At 42.8% G+C, this 27,127-nt stretch overlaps 2 protein-coding genes across 2 annotated transcripts in view; one reads left to right on the forward strand and one right to left on the reverse strand.

Moving 5' to 3' along the window:
* cpa5 (carboxypeptidase A5) overlaps positions 1-10,522 on the reverse strand; it is a gene marked incomplete at its 5' end in the record, with an annotated part of 17,531 nt that extends 7,009 nt beyond the window's left edge. Inside the window, 4 exons of the mRNA XM_084168107.1 lie at positions 884-985; positions 1,307-1,441; positions 9,764-9,845; positions 10,455-10,522. Of these exons, the coding sequence (XP_084024233.1) occupies positions 884-985; positions 1,307-1,441; positions 9,764-9,845; positions 10,455-10,522 (387 nt within the window). The remainder of the gene's footprint in view (positions 1-883; positions 986-1,306; positions 1,442-9,763; positions 9,846-10,454) is intronic.
* Positions 10,523-12,949: 2,427 nt separating this feature from the next.
* LOC311134497 (testin-like) lies at positions 12,950-26,765 on the forward strand. Its single transcript, XM_084168196.1, has 7 exons — positions 12,950-13,176; positions 17,191-17,276; positions 20,670-21,162; positions 22,358-23,173; positions 24,714-24,929; positions 25,196-25,354; positions 25,472-26,765. The coding sequence occupies exons 1-7, from the start codon at positions 13,150-13,152 to the stop codon at positions 25,661-25,663; spliced, it is 1,989 nt and encodes a 662-aa protein (XP_084024322.1). The 5' UTR covers positions 12,950-13,149; the 3' UTR covers positions 25,664-26,765.
* Positions 26,766-27,127: the final 362 nt, after the last annotated feature.

A 27,127-nucleotide genomic window follows, 5' to 3' on the forward strand; every position in this document is an offset into this window, starting at 1 on the left:
CTGAGGGACAGCCAGTGAAAAGTGTAATGTAATGTCAATAATATTTATTGTTTTGTTTTGGCTTTCATACCATGTAATGTGTATTTTCAGTTATGTTGAGACTGGTCGACTACTATTGCTTTAATGTATTGTTATTCTCATGAATATTGTTGTTGTAGTTGCTGTTAATGGTAATCCCATTTCCACTACTGCTATTGCTGTTGGTCCCACCATTTTTGTTATATGTATACTTTGACAATGTAAGAAATTTAACTTGCCATGTCAATAAAGTCTATTGAATTGAATTGAATTGAATTGAATTGAGAGACAGACAGAGACAGAGACAGACAGAGAGAGAGAGAGAGAGAGAGAGAGAGAGAGAGAGAGAGAGAGAGAGAGACAGAGAGAGAGAGACAGAGAGACAGAGAGAGAGAGACAGAGAGAGAGAGAGAGAGAGAGACAGAGAGACAGAGAGAGAGAGAGAGAGAGAGAGAGAGAGAGAGAGAGAGAGAGAGAGAGAGAGAGAGAGAGAGAGAGAGAGAGAGAGAGACAGAGACAGAGAGAGAGAGAGAGAGAGAGAGAGAGAGAGAGAGAGAGACAGACATACAGACAGACAGACAGACAGACAGAGAGAGAGAGAGAGAGAGAGAGAGAGGTTGTTGACATAAGCTTTTCATAAATCCTTATGTTCTCCTTTTGAATGTGTTAAGGACATTTCAAATAAAGTGTTCCCCAAAATACTGTAGGTTTCAACAACAGAAAACAGTGTCTTGCTTTGGTTTCAGCATTCTTAGGTGGGTCTTACGATGACAGTATTAAAGATGTCTCACTCAATGTGAGTTCAGAGTGATCATGTGAAATGGGCCATTTCTCCTTGCTGCTTGTGTGATGGGTTGGTAATTACATCAGCAATGGTGTGGTAGTTGGAGTAGTCGTAGTCATCTGTGGTTCTGGGGGCAGCGGCACGGGCACTCAGCATCTGGTCCTGCTCGTCGTCCAACATAACCTGTGGGCAAAACAGGGGTCAAAGGTCACTACAAGGCTTTAAAACACTTTATAATGATTTATAACACTATTATGAAACAATATGTCGGTATCCCATATGACTTATCCAATATATTTTTATCATTGTGAGCCCAGATCAAATTGAGCTGTTGCACATAATCTTATTCAACCATCTTATTTATTTACTGTAAGTCATGACATGGATATACTATTTCAAGACAAAGTAAAGACTGAAGTAATCGCCCTGACCTCAGTCACTTCCTCCTTGACTCCTACCCACCCCATAATTATATTGTGTGTGTGTGTGTGTGTATGATCCTACCTGCAAGTCCATGATCATGACGGAGTACGGGATGTCTTCAGTCTCCAGGAATGCCTTGACGGTCTGCAGGCTGGTGAAGGGAACTCTGATGTCCACAGGAGTGGAGAGGTCAGTGGGCTCCATCCACACATCCAGCTTGGAGAGAGGAGGGAGGAGAGAGGAGGAAGGAGAGAGCAGGGAGGAGAGAGGAGGGAGGAGAGAGGAGGGAGTAACACAAGTTAACATGTTAAGCCAACAAAGCAAGCACTTTGAACAGCTAGTGTCATTCATATTCCATCCACCCAGCTCAATGTAACATTGATAGGTTTAGGCTACTACATGATACTCACATGTTCCCTATACCCATCATGAGGTTGCTACAACCTAGCCTATGAATGAACGTTTACAACGTAGGTGCAGAGGTCGAGAGAAATTTGAGTAATCATGGTGACAGACATTGACACATTCAATACCACCTAGCACAATCTTGCCTGCATCTAGCTGATCTAGGGCGTAATCATTAGTCCAACTGTTGCAAATGAGAGTTTCTATTGGACAAACTCAGGTATGTTTATCCCCGTTTTGTTCCGTTCACTTCCGTTTAAGAAACATTTTCAACAGAATCGGCAGAATGAATACACCCCTGATCACATGCAAACACAGTTCAGTTGCATAGCAGCCACATACAAACAGCATGATCCTTTTGATCGTTGGATAATTTCTTCTCGCTCTACGTGCCCTCCTCCTCTCACCTTTTCCTTTCGCTTGTGGACTTCAGTGCACATTCACAACACATCAGCTGTCTGTGACCAGGCGAAAAAACCTTTCCAAGTATAACCTTCATATCATAATCACTAACCACTACACACAGCCTACATCATTGTCACTATATTAGCTAATGTCAAGTCAACATAGGTACTAGAACTAACGCGTTAGTAAACCCGCTACAATCATGCAGTACAGTGTACAACCAGTTTAGCAGTTACACCGGCGGGCCCTGGTGGCAATAAATTAATAAAACCAAAAGCTTACCTTGACTTGGAAGAGTTCCAATGTTGGATAGCCATAGCCAGCTAGGTAACATAGCATCCCTCTATGTTTGAGCAAGATGTTTGAGTAGGCTCAACTAGCTAGCTGCATTCAATAGCTAAATAAGTGAAAGTGAAAAAAATAAGAAATATAGCTAGCTCTCTCTCTCTTTCTTGCTTTTTCTTCATTTTTGAAGAAATGTATTTGTTCAAAACTGTTCAACTACTGTCTTTCTCTCTGTGCTGTGATGTTTTACATGTATTTTGAACCTTTTTAATCGCATAGTATCCACAGATTGTGAGCTAAAGAGGAAAACCTTTCCTACGAATATTATTATATTGTTGATTGATTGACTGTGGCTTTCCAAATCGCCCAACACTGCTATTTGTAGGGTTCATATTAAAAGAATGTTGTGATTTTTTTAAACCATTCCTGAACCTGTGACCAGAAACAAGCTACAGTGAGGGAAAAAAGTATTTGATCCCCTGCTGATTTTGTACGTTTGCCCACTGACAAAGACATGATCAGTCTATAATTTGAATGGTAGGTTTATTTGAACAGTGAGAGACAGAATAGCATGTCAAAAATGTTATACATTGTTTTGCATTTTAATGACGGAAATAAGTATTTGACCCCTCTGCAAAACGTGACTTAGTACTTGGTGGCAAAACCCTTGTTGGCAATCACAGAGGTCAGATGTTTATTGTAGTTGGCCACCAGGTTTGCACACATCTCAGGAGGGATTTTGTCCCACTCCTCTTTGCAGATCTTCTCCAAGTCATTAAGATTTCGAGGCTGACGTTTGGCAACTCAAACCTTCAGCTCCCTCCATAGATTTTCTATGGGATTAAGGTCTGGAGACTGGCTAGGCCACTCCAGGACCTTAATGTGCTTCTTCTTGAGCCACTCCTTTGTTGCCTTGGACGTGTGTTTTGGGTCATTGTCATGCTGGAATACCCATCCACGACCCATTTTCAATGCCCTGGCTGAGGGAAGGAGGTTCTCACCCGAGATTTGACGGTACATGGCCCCGTCAATCGTCCCTTTGATGCGGTGAAGTTGTCCTGTCCCCTTAGCAGAAAAACACCCCCAAAGCATAATGTTTCTACCTCCATGTTTGACGGTGGGGATGGTGTTCTTGGGGTCATAAGCACCATTCCTCCTCCTCCAAACACGGCGAGTTGAGTTGATGCCAAAGAGCTCGATTATGGTCTCATCTGACCACAACACTTTCACCCAGTTCTCCTCTGAATCATTCAGACGAGGTGAGATCTTGCATGGAGCCTCAGGCCGAGGGAGCTTGACAGTGCTTTTGTGTTTCTTCCATTTGCGAATAATCACACCAACTGTTGTCACCTTCTCACCAAGCTGCTTGGCGATGGTCTTGTAGCCCATTCCAGCCTTGTGTAGGTCTTGTCCCTGACATCCTTGGAGAGGTCTTTGGTCTTGGCCATGGTGGAGAGTTTGGAATCTGATCGATTGATTGCTTCTGTGGACAGGTGTCTTTTATACAGGTAACAAGCTGAGATTAGGAGCACTCCCTTTAAGATTGTGGTCCTAATCTCAGCTCGTTACCTGTATAAAAGACACCTGGGAGCCAGAAATCTTTCTGATTGAGAGGGGGTCAAATACTTATTTCCCTCATTAAAATGCAAATCAATTTATAACATTTTTGACATGCATTTTTTCTAGATTTTGTTGTTGTTATTCTGTCTCTCACTGTTCAAATAAACCTACCATTAAAATTATAGACTGATCCATTTATTTGTCAGTGGGCAAATGTACAAAATCAGCAGGGGATCAAATGCTTTTTTCCCTCATAAAAATGCAAATCAATTTAGAACATTTTTGACATGCGTTTTTCTGGATTTTGTTGTTGTTATTCTGTCTCTCACTGTTCTAATAAACCTACCATTAAAATTATAGACTGATCCATTTCTTTGTCAGTGGGCAAACGTACAAAATCAGCAGGGGATCAAATGCTTTTTCCCCTCATTAAAATGCAAATCAATTTATATAATTTTTTACATGCGTTTTTCTGGATTTTTTTGTTGTTATTCTGTCTCTCACTGTTCAAATAAACCTACCATTAAAATTATAGACTGATCCATTTCTTTGTCAGTAGGCAAACTTACAAAATCAGCAGGGGATCAAATACCAGAATAAATGATCTAATGATTCTGTCTCTTCACAAATAAATCTGCAGAGCTGAGATTGTTGTATGCCCTATATATATATATATATATATATATATATATATATATATATATATATATATATATATATATATATATATATATATATAAATATATACACATATACATATATATATATATATATATTAATATACAGTTGAAGTCGGAAGTTTACATACACTTAGGTTGGAGTCATTCAAACGTGTTTTTCAACCACTCCACAACTTTCTTGTAAAACAAGCTATAGTTTTGGCAAGTCTGATAGGACATCTACTTTGTGCATGACACAAGTCATTTTTCCAACAATCGTTTACAGACAGATTATTTCACTTATAATTCACTGTATCACAATTCCAGTGGGTCAGAAGTTTACTGTGCATTTAAACACCTTGGAAATTTCCAGAAAAAGATGTCATGACTTTAGAAGCTTCTGATAAGCTAATTGACATCATTTGAGTCAATTGGTCCAGCGTTGTCCGGGTTTGGCCGGTGTAGGCCGTCATTGTGAATAAGAATTTGTTCTTAACTGACTTGCCTAGTTAAATAAAGGTAAAATCAATTTAATAAAAAATTGGAGGTGTACCTGTGGATGTATTTCAAGGCCTACCTTCAAACTCAGTGCCTCTTTGCTTGACATCATGGGAAAATCAAAAGAAATCAGCCAAGACCTCAGAAAAAGAATTGTAGACCTCCACAAGTCTGGTTCATCCTTGGGAGCAATTTCCAAACGCCTGAAGATACCACGTTCATCTGTACAAACAATAGTACTAAGTATAAACACCATGGGACTACGCAGCTGTCATACCCCTCAGGAAGGAGACGCGTTCTGTCTCCTAGAGATGAACATACTTTGGTGAGAAAGGTGTATGTAAACTTCCGACTTCAACTGTATATATATATATACAGTTGAAGTCGGAAGTTTACATACACCTTAGCCAAATACATTTAAACTAAGTTTTTCACAATTCCTGACATTTAATCCTAGTAAAATTCCCTGTCTTATGTCATTTAGGATCACCACTTTATTTAAGAATGTGAAATATCAGAATAATAGTAGAGAGAATTATTTATTTCAGCTTTTATTTCTTTCATCACATTCCCAGTGGGTCAGAAGTTAACATACATTAATTAGTATTTGGTAGCGTTGCCTTTAAATTGTTTATCTTGGGTCAAACGTTTTGGGTAGCCTTCCACAAGCTTCCAACAATAAGTTGGGTGAATTTTGGCCCATTCCTCCTGACAGAGCTGATGTAACTGAGTCGGGTTTGTAGGCCTCCTTGCTTGCACACGCTTTTTCAGTTCTGCCCAGAAATGTTCTATAGGTTTGAGGTCAGGGCTTTGTGATGGCCACTCCAATACCTTGACTTAGTTGTCCTTAAGCCATTTTGCCACAACTTTGGAAGTATGCTTGGTGTCATTGTCCAGTTGGAAGACCCATTTGCGACCAAGCTTTAACTTCCTGACTGATGTCTTGAGATGTTGCTTCAATATATCCACATAATTTTCCTTCCTCATGATGCCATCTATTTTGTGAAGTGCACCAGTCCCTCCTGCAGCAAAGCACCCCCACAGCATGATGCTGCCACCCCCGTGCTTCACAGTTGGGATGGTGTACTTCGGCTTGCAAGGCACCCCCTTTTTCCTCCAAACATAACGATGGTCATTATGGCCAAACAGTTCTATTTTTGTTTAATCAGACCAGAGGACATTTCTCCAAAATGTACGATATTTGTCCCTATGTGCAGATGCAAACCGTAGTCTGGCTTTTTTATGGCGGTTTTGGAGCAGTGGCTTCTTCCTTGCTGAGCGGCCTTTCAGGTTATGTGGATATAGGACTTGTTTTACTGTGGATATAGATACTTTTGTACCTGTTTCCTCCAGCATCTTCACAAGGTCCTTTGCTGTTGTTCTGGGATTGATTTGCACTTTTCGCACCAGAGTACGTTCATCTCTAGGACACAGAACACGTCTCCTTCCTGAGCGGTATGATGGCTGCGTGGTCCCATGTTGTTTATACTTGCGTACTATTGTTTGTACAGATGAACGCGGTACCTTCAGGCGTTTGGAAATTGCTCCCAAGGATGAACCAGACTTGTGGAGGTCTACAATTGTTTTTCTGAGGTCTTGGCTGATTTCTTTTGATTTTTCCATGATGTCAAGCAAAGAGGCACTGAGTTTGAAGGTAGGCCTTGAAATACATCCACAGGTACACCTCCAATTGACTCAAATTATGTCAATTAGCCTATCAGAAGCTTCTAAAGCCATGACATCATGTTTAAAGGCACAGTCAATTTAGTGTATGTAAACTTCTGACCCACTGGAATTGTGATACAGTGAATTATAAGTGAAATAATCTGTCTGTAAACAATTGTTGGAAAAATTATTTGTGTCATGCACAAAGTAGATGTCCTAACAGACTTGCCAAAACTATAGTTTGTTAACAAGAAATGTGTTGCGTGGTTGAAAAACGGGTTTTAATGACTCCAACCTAAGTGTATGTAAACTTCGGACTTCAACTGTATATATACAGTATTCTGGTGGTGAGAATAATTTTGTATAATATTGTGCCATGGAATCGGTACATCGGAAATCTCTTCCCAGCTATTTTGCAACCTGTATGGCGCACCTGTCAACATTTTTGTCATCAAATGAAACTGGTATATTTGTCTATTTATGCCAGTCTTTTTCAGCAAATTGTTGTCTTTAATATATGGTAGACAAACAACCAAACCCTACCTTCTCCCTCTTCCACTTGCCTCTTCCATTTTTGTGGTAAAGCTGCAATCAGTTGGTTGTAACTTTTAAATGAACAAACATTCCCATATATTTTCGATAGCTGCATATGTGACATAAGTCCACCATAACTTTTTTTTATCAATCAATATTTGAGTTAAACTATAATATTTGTTGTAATATTTGTTGTAATAATTGTAACCAGCTTTGTATGGCTTGTTTAAGAAATGAATCAGAACATTTCAAAAAGGCAATTCTTTAACAAAGGATGTTCTTAGTAATCTACTGGAGAACCAGTTTGGGTTTAAGTAAAACTTATGAATGAGTGAAGCTTTTAGTGAGAGGTTTAATGCTTTAATATTTAATAATTTCAGCCCCCCAAACTCATATTCATTATATAAATAGGCATGTTTAATTTTGTTTGGCTTAGCGTTCCAAATAAAGTGAAATATTTTTTGCTCATATGATTTGCAAAACGAATCGTCTGGAGTAGGCAGCGCCATAAGTAAGTAAGCAAACTGTGATAGGACCAAAGAGTTAATCAATGTGACTTATCCATACATTTTTTGCTAACTTTATATTGAAATTGGTTGTGGTACGTTTGTTTATATCTTTAGAGATATGAATACCAAGTATGTCTATTTCACCATCGGGTAAACTACAAGGTACAGTAGTGTAAAAATTGTGTATTTTAACGATCCAATACTTAATATGGTACACTTTTAGTTTTAGTCCAGAGAGGCTGGAAAAGTGATCTTCAATGAGACCGTGCAGGGATCCAGATTGCGGACTTAAGAAGAGGCGACTCCGGGATGCTTATCTTCTAGGCAGAGTTGCAAAGAAAAAGCCATATCTCAGACTGGCCAATAAAAATAAAAGATTAAGATGGGCAGTCTGAGATATGGCTTTTTCTTTGCAACTTTGCCTAGAAGGTCAGCATCCCGGAGTCGCCTCTTCACTGTTGACGTTGAGACTTGTGTTTTGCGGGTACTATTTAATGAAGCTGCCAGTTGAGGACCTGTGAGGCGCCTGTTTATACACTCTAATGTATTTGTCCTCTTGCTCAGTTGTGAACCGGGGCCTCCCACTCCTCTTTCTATTCTGGTTAGAGCCAGTTTACGCTGTTCTGTGAAGGGAGTAGTACACAGCGTTGTACGAGATCTTCAGTTTCTTGGCAATTTCTCGCATGGAATAGCCTTCATATCTCAGAACAAGAATAGACTGATGAGTTTCAGAAGAAATGTCTTTGTTTCTGGCCATTTTGAGCCTGTAATCAAACCCACAATTGCTGATGCTCCAGATACTCAACTAGTCTCAAGAAGGTCAGTTTTATTGCTTCTTTAATCAGCACAACAGTTTTCAGCTGTGCTAACATAATTGCAAAATGGTTTTCTAATGATCAATTAGCCTTTTAAAATGTTCAACTTGGATTAGCAAACACAACGTGCCATTGGAACACAGGTTGCTGATAATGGGTCTCTGTACGCCTATGTAGATATTCCATAAAAAATCAGCCGTTTCCAGCTACAATAGCCATTTACAACATTAACAATGTCTACACTGTATTTCTGATCAATTTGATGTTATTTTAATGGACAAAAAAAATGCTTTTCTTTAGAAAACAAGGACATTTCTAAGTGACCCCAAACTTTTGAATGGTAGTGTATGTTCTGCAGAAAAAAAGCCAATATGAATTATTTTGTCTTAGTTAAGAACAAATTGTCATCCAGTAGGTTTTGAATACATTTCCAATATCCGCGTCCATGTGGAAATTCTGCAAGAGTTATGTGGAGGCCAATTAGATGGTGGTCCGATCGCATTCGGTCTCCTATCAATACTTTTGTAAATTGTGATGCCAGCAAGAATGACACAAGGAAGTAGTCAAGACGGCTAGCTTGATTAAGCCTCCTCCATGTATATCTCACTAGGTCAGGGTTCTTTAGCCTCCATATATCTACTAGTTCTAATGTATCCATGATATTCGTGATCTCCTTAAGTGCATGAGGGTGATAGTTTGTAGTGTGATTTCCTTTACGGTCCTTTGAGGTACTTGAAACCATTTTATAATCTCCCACCATAATAATCGATTCAATTGTTACTTGTGAGCTCAATAGATTATTATATATATTTTCGAAGAAGTGTGGATCATCAATAGTTGGACCATATAGATTAAATAGCCAAATCTGTTTTTGGTCCAATAGCATATTTAGAAGGATCCATCTTCCTTCAGGATGTGGTTGCACAATCGGATCAAAATTATTGTTAATTAACATTATCACCCCTTTTGAGTTTCTTTGCCCATGACCATGACAAACATATATTTCTCCCTCCCAGTTCTTGGGCTAGTGAATTAATTCGAATTCATACTGTGTTCATAGCAATGTTTGTCGAACTTCGCTTTGAAATGGAAATGTCAATGCAGTAGGCTATAGTGTTTTGAATGAGGTGGTGGGGTAAGATGTATGTGGCTTTAGTGGTGGAGATGATGATGATGATGATGATGATCATTGTCATGCCACACCTGGAGATGTTCCATCTCAGACAGGTCCTTCAGGAGAGCGAGCTGGACCTCATCCTTCGCAGTGATACGAAGGACCTGGTCACTGCAAAGACAGGAGAACCATTCAGATTTGAACTATGCTTGAGTCATGGTCAGAGAGGGAGGTTGGAGTTGAGAAAGGGAGAGGAAAAGTTGAGTTGCATAGACTGTGGTGAAACGTCTGCTTAGCAACACCATGACTTACAGTTGGAGTCAACCTTGACCATAAGCTTTGCTTCCTCTCAACAGTTAACATTGAGATATTCTCTGTCCTTTCCTCCATGAGTAGCCATCTTTAATGATTCATTTGAATTTATTGAAAAGTAATAAAGCCTGACTGTCACGCAGATTGAAGAAGCAACTCATGTCTACAGAATCAGGCAAGCATGACATAGTGGTCCTCTGTAGCTCAATTGGTAGAGCATGGCGCTTGTAACGCCAGGGTAGTGGGTTCGATCCCCGGGACCACCCATACGTAAAAATGTATGCACACATGACTGTAAGTCGCTTTGGAAAAAAGCGTCTGCTAAATGGCATATTATATGTTTTCATTACCCTTCCTATGGTTCATCAATCTTTATAAAGCAACTACTGGTGATATATCAAACATGACACCAAATAGAATTAGACATATTCCCCAAAATGAGTACCAACCATTGGTGTGTCCACTCACCCCTCAAATGTTTCCTTGCCGAAAATGGCCACAAACAGCACAGTCAAGACCAGCAGTCCTTTCATCATTGCAATAGAGTACAGACATACGCCTTGCCCACAACCTTTTATGCCATGGTCCTGATCACATGACCTTGTTTAAGGGGACTTGCATGGGATGCCTGCTGCTTTGCTTCCCATGCCAGCCAGGAGATCCTGGGAAGTACCAGATGGGTCGTTTCTGTACCTTTGCCATCCATTTTGCCAGTATTTGCTTTAGTTTGAGTTTGATATAAAAATACATGTATTTATGAATACATCTGAAACAAACATGTATAGTGGGTATAATAGGCCTACAAGTTAAGGCATTTGACTGATGTGTGTTTCTACACAAATACCTCAAGATGATGTCAATACCCATACCATAGAGCCATGATCCAATGCTCGGTCCAGCTTTACACAAACAATAACTTTTAAGGCTTAATGAAGCCTTTATAAACCCTTTACATGGCCTATTTAGATGCTTCAGAAAGCATTCATAAGCAAATGCCATGACATGTTATGAAGGGCGGCAAAAGGGCCACATTTGACAAAGCACCAGATGTAGGCTAATGCATTTGTAGCCAGCCTGTATTCAGGAAGTTGTGCTACAGTACTGCCTGGTTAGTGTCAGACTCAGCAACACTATAATCAGCAGAGCTACATTTAAACAGAAAGTGTAGCATAGTGAAAGGGAACTGTTTTAAGATAGTTAGGCTGCAGCCTGTGTCACAGTCGGCCGTGACCGGGAGACCCATGAGGCGGCGCACAAATGGCCCAGCGTCGTCCGGGTTAGGGGAGAGTTTGGCCGGCCGGGTTTTCCTTGTCCAAACGCGCTCTAGTGACTCCTTATGGTGGGCCGGGCGCCTGCAAGCTGACTTCGGTTGCCAGCTGGACAGTGTTTCCTCCGACACATTGGTGCAGCTGGCTTCCGGGTTAAGCGAGCACTGTGTCAAGAAGCAGTGCGGCTTGGCAGGGCTGTGTTTCGGAGGACGCATGGCTCTCGACCTTCGCCTCTCCCGAGTCCGTAGGGGAGTTGCAGCGATGGGACAAGACTGTAACTACCAATTGGATATCACGAAAAATAGGTAAAAGTACAAAAAAAAGACACACAAAAAGATAGTTAGGCTGTTTGCTTTCAAAATATCACTCCTCAAATAATTTTTCCTCTTGCCAGATTGAATTGAAAGGTTCTATTTGGTGTCTACTGTGTGAACGCTGTAGGAGGTAAGAATGTTCACTGTTTGCTGGGAAGACAGTTGGATTATTAAGACATCATTTGACAAACTGTTCAATTACATTTAGGCTACCTGTTTGGTTGATATAGGCCCTCTAATTTGAGACTAAAACAGTATGCACTACCAGATCTCTCTGCCCTCCCTGTGCATGTTCTAAAAAGGGTAACTGTAGTCTGTCTTATGCAATCGAGCTGATAACAAGAATGACAGAGCAAAGATACAGTACATGTTGGTTTTTCCATATCTAGAAGTAAATCATTAACTTACAGACAGGCACACCCACAATACATTTCTCTCAAAGACACAGCAATACATTTGTCAAGTAGCACTGTGGACAAAATCCTGAAGAATGCATTTGAACCGTGACCTTATTTTGTCTAACAATATTTTGTTTTGTATTTATTTTTTCTCTCAGACATGCAAGATTATTCTGCATACTAGCTGGCAAAGACAGGGCATACAAAATCATGCCTGCATTGAAATAAATTAAATTAGAATTTATCATGATTTAGAGAAATTACACAAATCATCCCCTAATGATGATTTTATGATTATCTATACAGTTGCCTAGATACCCGCCTGTTTTGCAGTTTGTCTGTAACACAGTTACACAAGGTCACAAGCTGTGAAACACCCATTGCCTTCTTTTAAAAGGACAGCAAAACAGATGCACATGAGGTAGGACGTCTCTAAACCACATCATTACTACACACTTCCTGCATCTACATGATAAGTATGTGCAGGCTTTAGATTGGGAGGGATGGCTATACAGTAAACACAGCTGATATCCATGACTGTGTCAAGACTCAACCAATCAGCCAGAGGGTCGATGTATCATTTGCGTGGCAGACATACTATTCATCTCTGTAACAAATGTGAAATGTGTTGCACACAGATACATTTAAGTTGCTGCTCCTCTGTCTGGTATGTTGTCAAATATCCCCCCAAAACTATCAGCATATACTGTAAGAGGACATATTTAATAGTAAAAAGTATTGACTATAAACACTAACAACAATAGGCTTATGACTACCTGATATATTTGCTCCACCAGAACCAATACAGCCACACCCAACAAAACAGCTTTGAAAGGATTAGCCTATAGACTACTGTAGTTTACATGTTCATTCATTTTTGTTTTATTGTTGAGGAGGCCCCCCTCGCTAAACGATGATTGGCTGTCCTGTACGTTTATTGGTTGCACTCTCAATTCCTATTGGTCCAGAGTTGAAGAATTTGTAGATAGCGGAAGCTTTTCGTAGTAACAAAGCAATGAACGGGACGGTTCCGGAAGAAGTGGTGGCAGAGTAAAAATCTATCAACTCTCGGTTGTGTTTCTAAAGATAAGTGTCAGCTTAAAGTCAGTCCAAGTTTTTGTGTGTTTACTTTGAAAGTCTACGGCGGGACTAAACCAGCATAGCCTACAGCGGGGAACTGAAAATGGAGGTAGAAAAGGAAATCAAGAAGGTAAGTCCTCATGCCTGTGGGTAGTTCCAGATAAGACATGGCAACGCCCTTAGAGGTACATCCTACAAGCTAGCAAAGTCAGCAAGGAAGATGGCTCGTCCTGTCTTTAAAGCCAGCTACTTTTGCTACATAGACTACCTTTGACTGTAAAATACTATATATGTGAGAAATATGTAGCCAATTGCTAGAACCTCGAACTTCTTGCTTCTGTGCAAGGTCAGTTTATCAAATATAAAAATATCAAACCCGTAGTTGTCCTAATATATATATTGACATTCTTTGCATCGTAGCCATTGGTGACTTTATCTCAATATCATGTTTCAATAATCAGATTCTGAAGGTGAGGACTGACGTCCGGTCTCCCACGCGCGAGCTCTCATCAGTGATACCGTCTGATGCAGCATCTTTTTGACAAAGAAAGCACCTACTACATCCACTGAGTCACTCAATTGCATTTATTGCATTATAACAGAGGACCATTCTCTGTTAATTCTCATTTAATTCAACTGTCAAGAGATTAAGAGAGATTAAGGCATGAGAGTGGAGTGGGGGCTCCATGATTCCAGACAGCCCTCATCTGTCAGCTGTCATCAAGGTCCATGCGCTTGCACAAAGGGAAAGCTTCGCAGAATTGGCCTTTAACCTTCAGTAGATTACCAGCGTGAAGCCGCGATAATTACTAGATCACTAATCATAAATGTGAGACCCTGATAATTGTGTCAAACTGCTAATGACCTTTGATCAAAGAAAACTACTTATTTTGATTGTCTATGCTTGATTAGCTTAAAAGATTCCATCAATAATATAACTCAGTTAATACATTCTGAAGGCATCAAGTGCTCAAGATTTATTTGAGCCCTTGCTCATAAGATCATTTGAAATTCACAGATTTTCTGGACTGTGGCTACTTTTCCCTTGTCAACCTGAGACGCCTCATGGCAAGTGACTCATGGCAATGTGTCATTGGTCATGTTCCCCTGATAAGACGTTGCATGCATCAACCAATGGTTGCGTGCTACGTCATCGACTGGCTGATTGCTATAACATATGATGTGGTTAGCTGATACCTAAAATACCTATCCAGGCGTTGTAAGATCTGGTATGTGTCAGTAAAGCCTGGGCAGAGGAACGCACCCTATATCATTGCTAGACTAGTTGTAAACATTATACTCATAGCCTAAGTGCTTTACTGAACAGTAGAACATACCAGAGCCATTTATTTACATTGACACGGCTCTAGTCCACACTTGTCTATCTTCATGAATCAGTAGCCTAAAGTGATCAATATATCTCCCTAATGGGCTTCTGGAAAGAGAGGCTTCTAGGGTGTTCCCTAGAAGTTTAAGGAAACGATTCACAAATATTTATATATGCAAAGTGTCAGTCCCATGTTTCAAGAGCTGAAATAAAAGATCCCAGAAATGTTCCATATGCACAAAAAGCTTTTCTCTCAAATTTTGTGAACAAATTAGTGATCATTTCTCCTTTGCCGAGATAATCCATCCACCTTACAGGTGTGGCATATCAAGAAGCTGATTAAACAGCATGATCATTACACAGGTGCACCTTATTGTGCTGGGGACAATAAAAGGCCACTCTAAAATGTGCAGTTTTGTCACACAACACAATTCCACAGATGTCTCAAGTTTTGAGGGAGCGTGCGATTGGAATGCTGACTGCAGGAATGTCCATCAGAACTGTTGCCAGAGAATTGAATGTTAATTTCTCTACCATAATCCGCCTCCAACGTCATTTTAGAGAGTTTGGCAGTACGTCCAACCGGCCTCACAACCGCAGACCACGTGTAACCACGCCAGCCCAGGACCTCCACATCCGGCTTCTTTACCTGCGGGATCGTCTGAGACCAGCCACACAGATGAAACTGTGGGTTTGCACAACCTAAGAATTTCTGCACAAACTGTCTCTCATCTGCGCGCTATGTCGTCCTCACCAGTTCTTCCATGGCCTGCATACTCACCAGACATGTCACCCATTGAGCATGTTTGAGATGCTCTGAATCGACGTGTACGACAGCTTGTTCCAGTTTGCGTCAATATCCAGCAACTTCACACAGCCTTTGAAGAGGAGTGGGACAACATTCCACAGGCCACAATCAACAGCCTGATGTGTCGTGCTGCATGAGGAGATGTGTCGTGCTGCATGAGGCAAATGGTGGTCACACCAGATACTGACTGGTTTTCTGATCCACGCCCCTACTGTTTTAAAATGTTTCTGTGACCATCAGATGCATATCTGTATTCCCAGTCATGTGAAATCCATAGATTAGGGCCTAATGCATTTATTTCAATTGACTGATTTCCTTATATGAACTGTAACTCAGTAAAATCTTTGAAATTGTTGCGTTTTTATATTTTTGTTCAGTGTACATTTTCAGAAGAGATGAAGCAAGCAAGGCACAGTTAGATGGACTTTTGAAAACAGAAAAGATGAGTTGGACAATGGACACTTTGCAGAGCCTTATGTCTGACTCACCAATAGCTAGGCTTCCCTTTCTTTATAATAATTTACTATTGTTAAAGATGCCCTATGCAGAAATCTCTCCGCCATTTCCTGGTTGATAAAATTAGAATAGTTCGCCTAATTTCAGTTTGTGACAACAAGCAAGTATAGTGTAGAATCATTGTACCATCTAAACCCCTGTGAAATATATTTTCCATAACCAGAAATATTATTTCAGCTGTTTGAAGCTGGTGTACAAAACAGAAAGTAAAAGACACAAAAAGGAAACTTAAAAACGGGAAGCATAGAAATAGCTTACATAGAACAGATCTACTGCTTCTTAGACTTGCTTTCAATGAGAATGACAGATCTATACTATAACTAATTTCTATGTGAATTTTGTCAAGTCGCCCAAAAAGTTACATATTGCAGCTTTAAGTGGAGAAAAGAGGGTGATGGTTAATGTAAATATTATTTACAGGTCATGCTCTTAAAAGCTCTAGTCTGGCTTTAGCTTGGCATTCCTCTGTAGAGGCCGGCTACACATTCCCAAAGGCCGAGGGGGGCTCACTGCTCCACATTCCCAAAGGCCGAGGGGGGCTCACTGCTCCACATTCAGGGCCCCCTGAGCCAAAAACGGCCTTCACCAAACAGGAGAGTGTGCTTGGTTGTGTCCCAAATGGCACCCTATTCCCTATGTAGTGCACTACTTTTGACCAGGGCCCAGGCCCCGTGTAGCTCAGTTGGTAGAGCATGGCGCTTGCAACGCCAGGGTTCTGGGTTCGATTCCCACGGGGGGGCCAGTATGAAAAAAATGTATGCACTCACTAACTGTAAGTCGCTCTGGATAAGAGCGTCTGCTAAATGACGTAAATGTAAATAGGGCACTGTATAGGGAAAAGGGTGCCATTTGGGATGCAACCTGGAACCGTGGAATACTTGACCATATAAGGGCTCAGACAGCTGTGACGGTGCAAGACGGACAACACTGGTGTTTGAAGTAGAGAAGTTTGTCTGATTGATGCAAATGTGAAGGGGGAAGGGGATACTACAGTATGGCTGTGACTATAAACTCTGGAATTAGGCCTATAGCCTAGTGAGTCTTGTTTAGTTGGCAAGTAGCCTAACACAACTTTAGAGGTGCCAAATATTTGACCAAAATAGGCACTGAGGTAAAGGAATCAGAACAGCAGAGAATACATGCAGAATGGTTGAGAAAAGTAGGCTGTTGCTTGAAGCATCAAATCTGGAATATATCTGAGGGGGGATTGGGGATTAACGGGACATCAGTTTCTCTGTTTTGAATTTGTTGTTAGGCTTGTTTATACGCAAATGTCAAGATGACTCTGTACACTAACAGAACATTGCAGATTCTGTTAACTAGGGTATTTGAAGAGGCCATCCCAAAACAACTAAGCCTAAGTAGTGACTGTACCATATGAACTACAGTAAATATCAAGCTCTGGCTTGAAACTATCTATTGTATGAAATAATTTCTCCAGACCGTGTGCGTCTGTTAATGTCATTGTTGTGTTGTGTTCTGTCTGTTCGCAGATGACCCTGGGCCACGAGATCGGCGCTGGGGCGGCGTGTCTGAAATGCAAAGAAAAGTGTGAGGGGTTCGAGCTGCACTTCTGGAGGTTTGTACTGTATTGCTCTGTATTGTTGTGTGTCTGTGTCTGTGCAGTGCACAAAAACGTTTTTCTTTCCTCTTGAATACTTTTTCATACAGTACCAGTCAAAAGTTTGGACACACCTACTTATTCCAGGGTTTTTCTTTATTTTTACTATTTTCTACATTGTAGAATAATAGTGAAGACATCAAAACTATGACGTAACACATATGGAATCATGTAGTAACCAAAAAAGTGTTAAACAAATCAAAATATATTTGAGATTCTTCAAATAGCCACCCTTTGCCTTGACAGCTTTGCACACTCTTGGCATTCTCTCAACCAGCTTCATGAGGTAGTCACCTGGAATGCATTTCAATTAACAGGTGTGCCTCCTTAAAAGTTCATTTGTGGAATTTCTTCCCTTCTTAATGCGTTTGAGCCAATCAGTTGTGTTTTGACAAGGTAGGGGTGGTATACAGAAGATAGCCCTATTTGGTAAAAGACCAAGTCCATATTATGGCAAGAACAGTTCAAATAAGCAAAGAGAAACGACAGTCCATCGTTACTTTAAGACATGAAGGTCAGTTAATACGGAACATTTCAAGAACTTTGAAAGTTTCTTGAAGTGCAGTCGCGAAAAGCATCAAGCACTATGATGAAACTGGCTCTCATGAGGACCGCCACAGGAATGGAAGACCCAGAGTTACCTCTGCTGCAGAGGAGAAGTTCATTAGAGTTAACTGCACCTCAAATTGCAACCCAAATAAATGCTTCAGAGTTCAAGTAACAGACACATCTCAACATCAACTGTTCAGAAGGGACTGTGTGAATTAGGCCTTCATGGTCGAATTGCTGCAAAGAAACCACTACTAAAGGACACCAATAATAAGAAGAGACCTGCTTGGGCCAAGAAACACGAGCAATGGACATTAGACCGGTGGAAATTTGTCCTTTGGTCTGGAGAGCCAAATTGGAGATTTTTGGTTCCAACTGCCGTGTCTTTGTGAGATGTGCATGTGTATTTCCCACCGTAAAGCATGGAGGAAGAGGTGTTATGGTGTAGGGGTGCTTTGCTGGTGACACTGTCTGTGATTTATTTAGAATTAAAGGCACACTTAACCAGCATGGCTACCACAGCATTCTGCAGCGATACGCCATCCCATCTGGTTTGGGCTTAGTCCTACTATCATTTGTCTTTCAACAGGACAATGACCCAACACACCTCCAGGCAGTGTAAGGGCTATTTGACCAAGAAGGAGAGTGATGGAGTGCTGCATCAGATGACCTGGCCTCCACAATCCCCCGACCTCAACCCAATTGAGATGGTTTGGGATGAGTCGGACCGATGAGTGAAGGAAAAGCAGCCTTGAAAGTGCTCAGCATATGTGGGAACTCCTTCAAGACAGTTGGAAATGCATTCCAGGTGAAGCTGGTTGAGAGAATGCCAAGAGTGTGCAAAGCTGTCATCAAGGCAAAGGGTGGCTATTTGAAGAATCTCAAATATAAAATATATTTTGATTTGTTTAATACTTTTTTGTTTACTACATGATTCCATATATATATATATATATATATATATATATATATATATATATATATATATATATATATATATATATATATATATATATATATATATATATATATATATATAATAATCCAAAGCGACTTAGTCATTTGTGCATACATTTTTACGTATGGGTGGTCCCGGGGAACGAACCCACTACCCTGGCGTTACAAGCGCCATGCTCTACCAATTGAGCTACAGAGGACCACGTGTTATTTCATAGTTTTGATGTCTTCACTATTATTCTACAATGTAGAAAATAGTAAAAATTAAGAAAAACCCTGGAATGAGTAGGTGTGTCCAAACCTTTGACTGGTAGTGTATATTGAATTCAATATGAACCCAGTGTGGCCAACAACAATGCTTATTTTCTCTTAGCTTCACAACAACAGGGAAAGCCACAGGCCCTGAAAGCATGTTGCACCCGATCATTGTTGATACTATTACAGTTTTTGTCCTCTTAAATTTGAATTAACTGTAGAACTGAAATGTCCTACATTACTTTGACTTCCTGTCTGATTCCCGGACTTACAATGCAGTCTTTATCTGGACCAATGACTCATGAAAATAGTTGTGTGTCCCACTGTCCCCTCATGCCATGCCAGCCTTCCTGCTTCCCGCTTCCCCCGACAATTATCCACACTCGGCTAGCTTCCCTGAAGACATCACAACAGGTGCCCCGGTGCCTACTGCGGGTGGAAAGTCGCTATGGCAACACCTAACCACCACAATGCCACACAGAGGGCTTCGGTCTTGGTCATGGTCAGACACGCAGGGCAAGCCCAGTCTGTGGAAATAAGAACGGAACAGGAAAGCTATTCTGTGTCATTTGATCCTAAGGCGACGACATCACTCATCCCATCTTAGCGGAAGTGTGGTGACCTCACTTGTCCAGTATCCTGTCTCCCACAGCTCCACTTACACACACACACACACACAAATGCGCACACACACACACACACAGGCTTGTGACTGTGTCCCAAAAGTAATGAATATTTCCTATTCCTCTTCTCTTCCATGACCACTGATCTGAAAAGACTTGTGCAAACTAGAGTGAAAGCAATAGGGTAGCTATCTATCTAGCTAGCAAAACGCCTTTGACTTGCTTACACTATAGGGCAGGTGTACTCAACTCTTACCCTATGAGGTCCGGAGCCTGCTGGTTTTCTGTTCTAACTGATAATTAATTGCATCCACCTGGTGTCCCAGGTCTAAATTAGTCCCTGATTAGAGGAGAACAATAAAAAAATGCAGTGGCGGACCAGCGTTGAGTTTGAGGGCTATAGGGCCTACCTACTGGGCACACGCTGGTTGAATCAACAGTTTCCACATCATTTCAATGTAATGTTGTTGAACCAACGTGGAATAGACGTTGAATTGACGTCTGTGCCCAGTGGGTAGAGCTTTTCCTGGTTAGGTGATCATAAAGGTGATCATCTGTCTCCTGAGTGGCGCAGTGGTCTAAGGCACTGCATCGCAGTGCTAACTGTGCCACTAGAGATCCTGGTTCGAATCCAGGCTCTGTCGCAGCCGGCCGCGACCGGGAGACTCATGGGCGGCGCACAATTGGCCCAGCGTCGTCCAGGGTAGGGGAGGGAATGGCCGGCAGGGATTTAGCTCAGTTGATAGAGCATGGCGTTCGCAACGCCAGGGTTGTGGGTTTGATTCCCACGGGGGGCCAGTATAAAAAAAAAATGTATTCACTAACTGTAAGTCGCTCTGGATAAGAGCGTCTGCTAAATGACTAAAATGTAAATGTAAAATAAAGGAAACCTAGACATTTTGAGAGTACTTAGACACAACCAAACATCTATTCTAACCTATTCCCCATTGTCTTTCTCCCATCACAGAAAGATCTGCCGGAACTGTAAGTGTGGGCTGACGGACCACGATGTGCAGATGAACTCTGATGATAACCGGAAGGTGGGCAAGCTGTTCGAGGATACCAAGTACACTGGCCTCATCGCCAAGCTCAAGACCGACGGCGTCCCCACATACAAGGGCAACCAGGTCACCTTCTCCATCTCCGCCAGCCCCATGTCAGGAACCGCTGTTCCATACAGTCCCCAATCTGCCCACACTGTGCCAGCCAATGCTGGCTATGGGGCTGGAGCTGGGGCTGGCTATGGTGCTGGGACCGGGGCTGGAGTTGGAGCTGTGGCTAGCTATGGTGCTGGGGCCGGAGCTGGGGCCGCTGCTGGGGCTGGGCCCGCAACCATGCCCAAACCTGGGGCAATCAGAGCCACTGCTGTGTCAGCCAACGTCTTGCCAGTCAGGAAGGACGCCGTGCCCATGAAGTCTGTCACCTATGAGTGGGCTCCTCCAGGGCTCAAACAGTACATGGTAAGGGTATAACTACAATTTCTGTTCAATAACGTAATACCTATGATAATCCCAGGGTTGAGAACACCAGTCTAAAATCACTTTACCGGTACTGATTCCTTGGTTTCTGTAAGGAATGGCCTCATGGCCTAGCCTAGTAAAAAACTGACAATGTTAGTAGGTTCAATCTGATGTAGGTTGTCTGATTTTAGGTTCAGTCTGATTTAGGTTCAGTCTGATTTAACCAGGCTAATCATTAGAAACAGACTGTCCACTAGAGGTCACACTTTGTATCTCTTCATATCCCTCAACAAGTATGTGTAGTTAAATAGTGGTAGTTAGGGAGTAAGTAGGGAGAGGTTGCAAGATGTCTTATAACAGCTGGCTGCCTCTCCCCAGCTCTCCCTTAACAAGATCAGCACAGCAACACAGCTTAATTTAAGTCACAAGCCCAGGGAAGACCGGTAGATCTTCACTGCCTCTCTCTCTCTCTTTGTCGCTTTGTCTCTTTATCTGTGTATCTCTATCCTTTTTGTTTTCTCTCTGTTTGTTCCTCTGACTCTTCCTCCCTCTTTCCTTCTATCATTGTTTTCTCTCTTCATATTCTCCTCTCCTCCTGTCTTTCTCTCTCTCTCTCTTCTCCTCCTGTCTTTCTCTCTCTCTCTTCTCCTCCTGTCTTTCTCTCTCTCTCTTCTCCTCCTGTCTTTCTCTCTCTCTCTTCTCCTCCTGTCTTTCTCTCTCTCTCTTCTCCTCCTGTCTTTCTCTCTCTCTCTTCTCCTCCTGTCTTTCTCTCTCTCTCTCTTCTCCTCCTGTCTTTCTCTCTCTTCTCTCCTCCTGTCTTTCTCTCTCTCTCTCTTCTCCTCTCCTCCTGTCTTTCTCTCTCTTCTCCTCTCCTCCTGTCTTTCTCTCTCTCTCTTCTCCTGTCTTTCTCTCTCTCTCTCTTCTCCTGTCTTTCTCTCTCTCTCTTCTCCTCTCCTCCTGTCTTTCTCTCTCTCTTCTCTCTCCTCCTGTCTTTCTCTCTTCTCCTCTCCTATCCTCCTGTCTCTCTCTCTCTCTCTCTCTCTCTCTCTCTCTCTCTCTCTCTCTCTCTCTCTCTCTCTCTCTCTCTCTCTCTCTCTCTCTCTCTCTCTCTCTCTCTCTCTCTCTCTCTCTCTCTCTCTCTCTTCTTAAGAAAGTCCTAACACTCTCTCTCCTCTGCTCTCCACTTGACCGTTAGGCGGTACGCTACATTGAGCTCCTGCCCCCAGAGAGGCGTCCCATAGCGGGAACGGAGGGTGCGGCCTACCGCCGGCAACAGATGGCAGTGCAGCTACCGGAGCATGACCAGGATCCGGCCAAGTGCCACGAGCTGACCCCTGCAGAGGTCAAACAGATGCAGCAGTTTGTCCGCAAGTACAAAGACGAGGCCCTGGGAGTGGGAGACATCAAGCTGCCTGAGGAGATGATGATGGGACAGGCTCCGGGTCAGGAGGGAGGACCAGGACAGGGAGCACCAGGCATGGGAGGACATGGGATGGGAGCCCCTGGGCTTCCAGCTGGGCCTGGAGTTGTGGCTGGGGGAGCCTTTGGGCCTGGAGTTGGGGCTGGGGGAGCCTTTGGGCCTGGAGTTGGGGCTGGAGTTGGGGCTGGGGGAGCCTTTGGGCCTGGAGTTGGGCCTGGAGTTGGGGCTGGGGGAGCCTTTGGGCCTGGAGTTGGGGCTGGGGGAGCCTTTGGGCCTGGAGTTGGGCCTGGAGTTGGGGCTGGGGGAGCCTTTGGGCCTGGAGTTGGGGCTGGGGGAGCCTTTGGGCCTGGAGTTGGGCCTGGAGTTGGGGCTGGGGGAGCCTTTGGGCCTGCAGGTCCTGGTCATCAGACAAGGCCTGTGTCTGGAGGTGTACTCGGACAAGCGGGACAGGTTCAGCCTGGGATGGGGACTGGAGGATACCCTGGGGCAGGAGAAGGTGGACCAGGAGACATGGGCACTGCTGCCACCGCTGGGGCCATGGGTACTCCGGGAGCCCCTGGAGGTCACCTGGCTGGACCCTGTGGACACTACGTAAGTATACCCTCAGATCGAAGAGAGAGCGAGAATGTGACCGACTGACAGTGGATTGTTATCCTCAGATTTGGTCCCCCTCCTTCCTCAAATCATATTTTATTTGTCACATACACGTGTTTAGTAGATGTTATAGCGGGTGTAGCGAAATGCTTATGCTTCTAGCTCCGACAGTGCAGTATTATCTAACAATATCACAACATATACCCAATACACACAAAACTAGTAAGGAATGGGATTTAAGAATATATACATATATGGACAAGCAATGACAGAACGGCATGGACTAAGATACAGTAGAATATTATAGAATAGAATACAGTATATACATATGAGATGAGTAGTGCAAGATATGTAAACATTATTAAAGTGACGTAAACATTATCCTACCTTCCTATGTCCTTTCTCACTTCCTTCATCATGGATATTAAAGAGAGATAGATAGATAGATAGATAGATAGCCTTTTGATTAGTCAGTTGGTGCATTCTGGTTCCCTGATTTGGTCTCTTTCCTATGCCCTTTCTCCTCATCATGCATATGACCCCCCCCCATAGCCTTTTGAATGGTTAGGGAATTTCTACCATATTGTTTTCACCCATCTAATGCTTTTAAATCTGGGGGAGTGAGAGAGAATACAGGGAGGGGACCAAATCAAAGAGTGGGAATGGACTGCACTGTGAGACTGTTCCACTGTCAGACTCACTTCAGACACAGGCGGCTTTGTGGAGCTACGATTAGATTAGAGAGACTAGAGAATGACTGAACAAGGGAGCGATTCTCTCCGAGAAGCCTTAGCTGTAGGGTGGGGACCACTTCATCTCATGAAGTGTGTGTTGTCTGTTAAACTATACTTCAACTAACTTTAATATGAAGCATCTGTCCCAGTCACTGCTGCTAGAACCAAGCTTTTCATATTGTTTATTGTCATGGATGCAGTCTCTATCTCTCTTTCTCTCTCTCTGTTGTTCGCTCTCGTTCAATGTCCATATATTCAAGGAAAATATGCTGGAGTTGAAATGTAGAACAGTCACATTTTAGGTGAAATGATATTCTCAGCAGAGAATACTGTTGACAAGTGTAGAATGAGGACAGACATTCAACTGGCCACAAGATGGAGCCAGAAGTGAAAATATGAGTGAATCATTTTGAATAGCTTTGCATAATGATTTGTGTAGTATGGTTTTGAAGCGTGACTGAAAAATGTTTCCATCTAAACAGAGTTTTGGCTCATGCAAACCCCTACAGACTGCCTGTCTGTCTTTCTACCGTGTCTCCCCATATGCAGTTATTTATTCCAACTGAATGAACATTTGGATTTATGGGAGCTGTCAGGCAGTGTCTTAAACTGCAAAATGATGATTATGATTTAAGTTTATAATGGCATAAAAGAACAGGATGAGGCTGTGCTACAGGGCCATTGTTTTAGTGAGGGCATTGCTAACAAAGGTATTTTCTGGTGTATTTCTCCATCTCATCTCCTCCCTCCTACCCACTCTCTCCTTCCCCCCTTCTCCTTCTGTCCACATTCCCCTCCTCCAGTCGTGCCACCAGTGCCAGCTGCCCATGCGTCAGGGTGAGCCTGCGGTGTACGCAGAGCGTGCTGGCTACGACAAGCTGTGGCACCCAGCCTGCTTCGTGTGCTGTACCTGCTCAGAGCTCCTGGTGGACATGATCTACTTCTGGAAGAAGGGACAGCTGTACTGCGGGCGCCACTACGGAGACAGTGAGAAGCCACGCTGCGGGGGCTGTGACGAGGTGAGGGGTTGGAAAGGAGGGGGAGGCAGGAGGAGAGAGGTCAGAGGTGAGCGAAGAAGGGACAGCTGTACCGCGGACGCCACTACGGAGACAGTGAGAAGCCACGCTGCGGGGGCTGTGATGAGATCCATTAAACACATTGTGGAGCAAGAATGTCAGAGCTGGAGTATCTTTTTAAATATGAGTGGAAAACAAAAATAATCATTTCCCAATTCTACCTCCCATGTTAACCTGGTGTGTGTGTGTGTGTGTGTGTGTGTCTGCAGCTGATCTTCAGTAATGAGTACACGCAGGCCGAGGACCAGAACTGGCATCTGAAGCACTTCTGCTGCTTTGACTGTGACTGTGTTCTGGCTGGAGAGACCTACGTTATGGAGAACAACAAGCCTGTCTGCAAGCCCTGCTACATGAAGAGCCACGCCGCGGTAAGGACAGAGAGGGAGAGTGTGTGTGCATGTATTTGTACGTGTGTGTGACACTGTATTTAATGTACAATGTGTATTGTATACGTGTGATTAAACAAACATCCCCCCTCTCTCCAGGTGTGTACGGCCTGTCAGAACCCAGTGGAGCCCGAGGCCCAGCGTGTGTCCTACGGGGATTTCCACTGGCACGCTGAGCCCCAGTGCTTCCAGTGCTCCTGCTGTGCTAAGTGTCTCATTGGAGAGCGCTTCATGGCCATACAGGGCATGCTCTTCTGCTCTGTCGAGTGCAAGAAGAAGACCATGACCTAGAGAAGACCATGACCCAGAGTAGACCATGACCCAGAGTAGACCATGACCCAGAGAAGACCATGACCGCAGTGTACCGCATAGCAGCTCAACCTTCTCCGGGCTCACAACCACAATCGTAATTTGAACCAAGCCTGGTCTAGAATACAAACAAAAGTCTTACAGTGGAATTATTCATCAGCCTTGACCACAAGAGCCTAACCAATGATGTTCAGTTTCCAAGTTCCTGATGGGATGGGGAAAATGCCTTAAATCTATTGAGTCTTCTTTTAACAAGATAGATATCCTTCTCTACATCTCCTGTCTCTCTCACTTCATATGCACTGTTTTTTTCGACTTCCTCTTTCTTTACTGAGATTAATTTGGTTGGAGTTTTGTTTCAGAACACTTTTCTTCATCTGAGTTTAAAGCAGCTATGAATGATTCTCTACTCTGTCTACTCCCAAGGATTTTGGGGGGAATTGTATTAGGATCCCCATTAGCTGTTGCTAATGGGGATCCTAATACACACGAAACATGACATAGTACAGAACATTAATAGACAAGAACAGTGGCCTTCCTTGGGTTGTTCTCATAGCCTGCTGTCTCTCTAGAAGTTACTACTGAATACTGAACTCTTAAGTAACAATATCAGTATAATCGTAATAGTATTGCAATACGTGATACTTTATGGGCAGTATTTCTGTTCTACTAGAAGCAGCCTTTCAGTGTTGTAACAGGCGGATAACTACCTGACTATGCCATGTGACCGACTGATTCTCTCCAACACAGTCCTGGAGAACCCCTGTGAACGCAGGTTTTCACAAGTGACACTATTAAGGACAACATCACTGAAATGTGAAGGCAGGTGATGTCATATCTACAGAACATCTTAAAACGATGATGAATGACTCTTGAGGACCAATGAAATGATCAGAAATCGTCAAGTAGTTGTCTCTACTGTGGTGTCAACTTATCTACTGCCTTCTCTCCTACCTGCAGTCTGTTTCCCTCGCAGTCTTCACAATAAGTACCATTTGCTTTCCTTTTTTCTCTTGCTCAATGTAAAGCACTTTATATTTTCTCCTCACACTCTAACAACCTAATAAAGTTTTTTTTGCAATGATTAGTCTCCCGCTTGGTTCATACTGGTAGACGGGACCTTTAACAGTCAACACTACCAGAGGCGTTAACGACACACCACTTTGAACACAATGCGTTTTGCGTGTGTGTTCTCGTGTGCGTGTGTTTCACTTGCTAACATATCTACCTGGCACACCCAATCCCCCTCAGGGACCAGTGTCGCTAGCAGGCTAATGTGGCAGCTACAATACTTCCTACAGGTGGAACAGGGAACTCCGACACAAACCCCCCCCCCCCTCTCCTGGAAAAAAGGCTCAGAGTGTAACTTTGTTGTGTTTCATCCACTCTGTGGAAGTGGTGCACAATTCAAGGAAGCCCCATTTCTCTCAGGGTCCATTGTCTTCA

This window comes from Coregonus lavaretus (assembly GCF_964263955.1).
Source record: "Coregonus lavaretus genome assembly, chromosome: 9".
In the NCBI taxonomy this organism is placed as follows: Eukaryota; Metazoa; Chordata; class Actinopteri; order Salmoniformes; family Salmonidae; genus Coregonus; species Coregonus lavaretus.

What these genes read in the sequence shown, in the direction of transcription:
- LOC311134497 (XM_084168196.1), top strand. Translation starts at nt 13,150, where the DNA reads ATGGAGGTAGAAAAGGAAATCAAGAAG. An exon ending in CTGGACCCTGTGGACACTAC is followed by an intron (nt 23,174 to 24,713) that starts GTAAGTATACCC and finishes CCCCTCCTCCAG; the next exon opens with TCGTGCCACCAGTGCCAGCT. An exon ending in ACATGAAGAGCCACGCCGCG is followed by an intron (nt 25,355 to 25,471) that starts GTAAGGACAGAG and finishes CCCTCTCTCCAG; the next exon opens with GTGTGTACGGCCTGTCAGAA.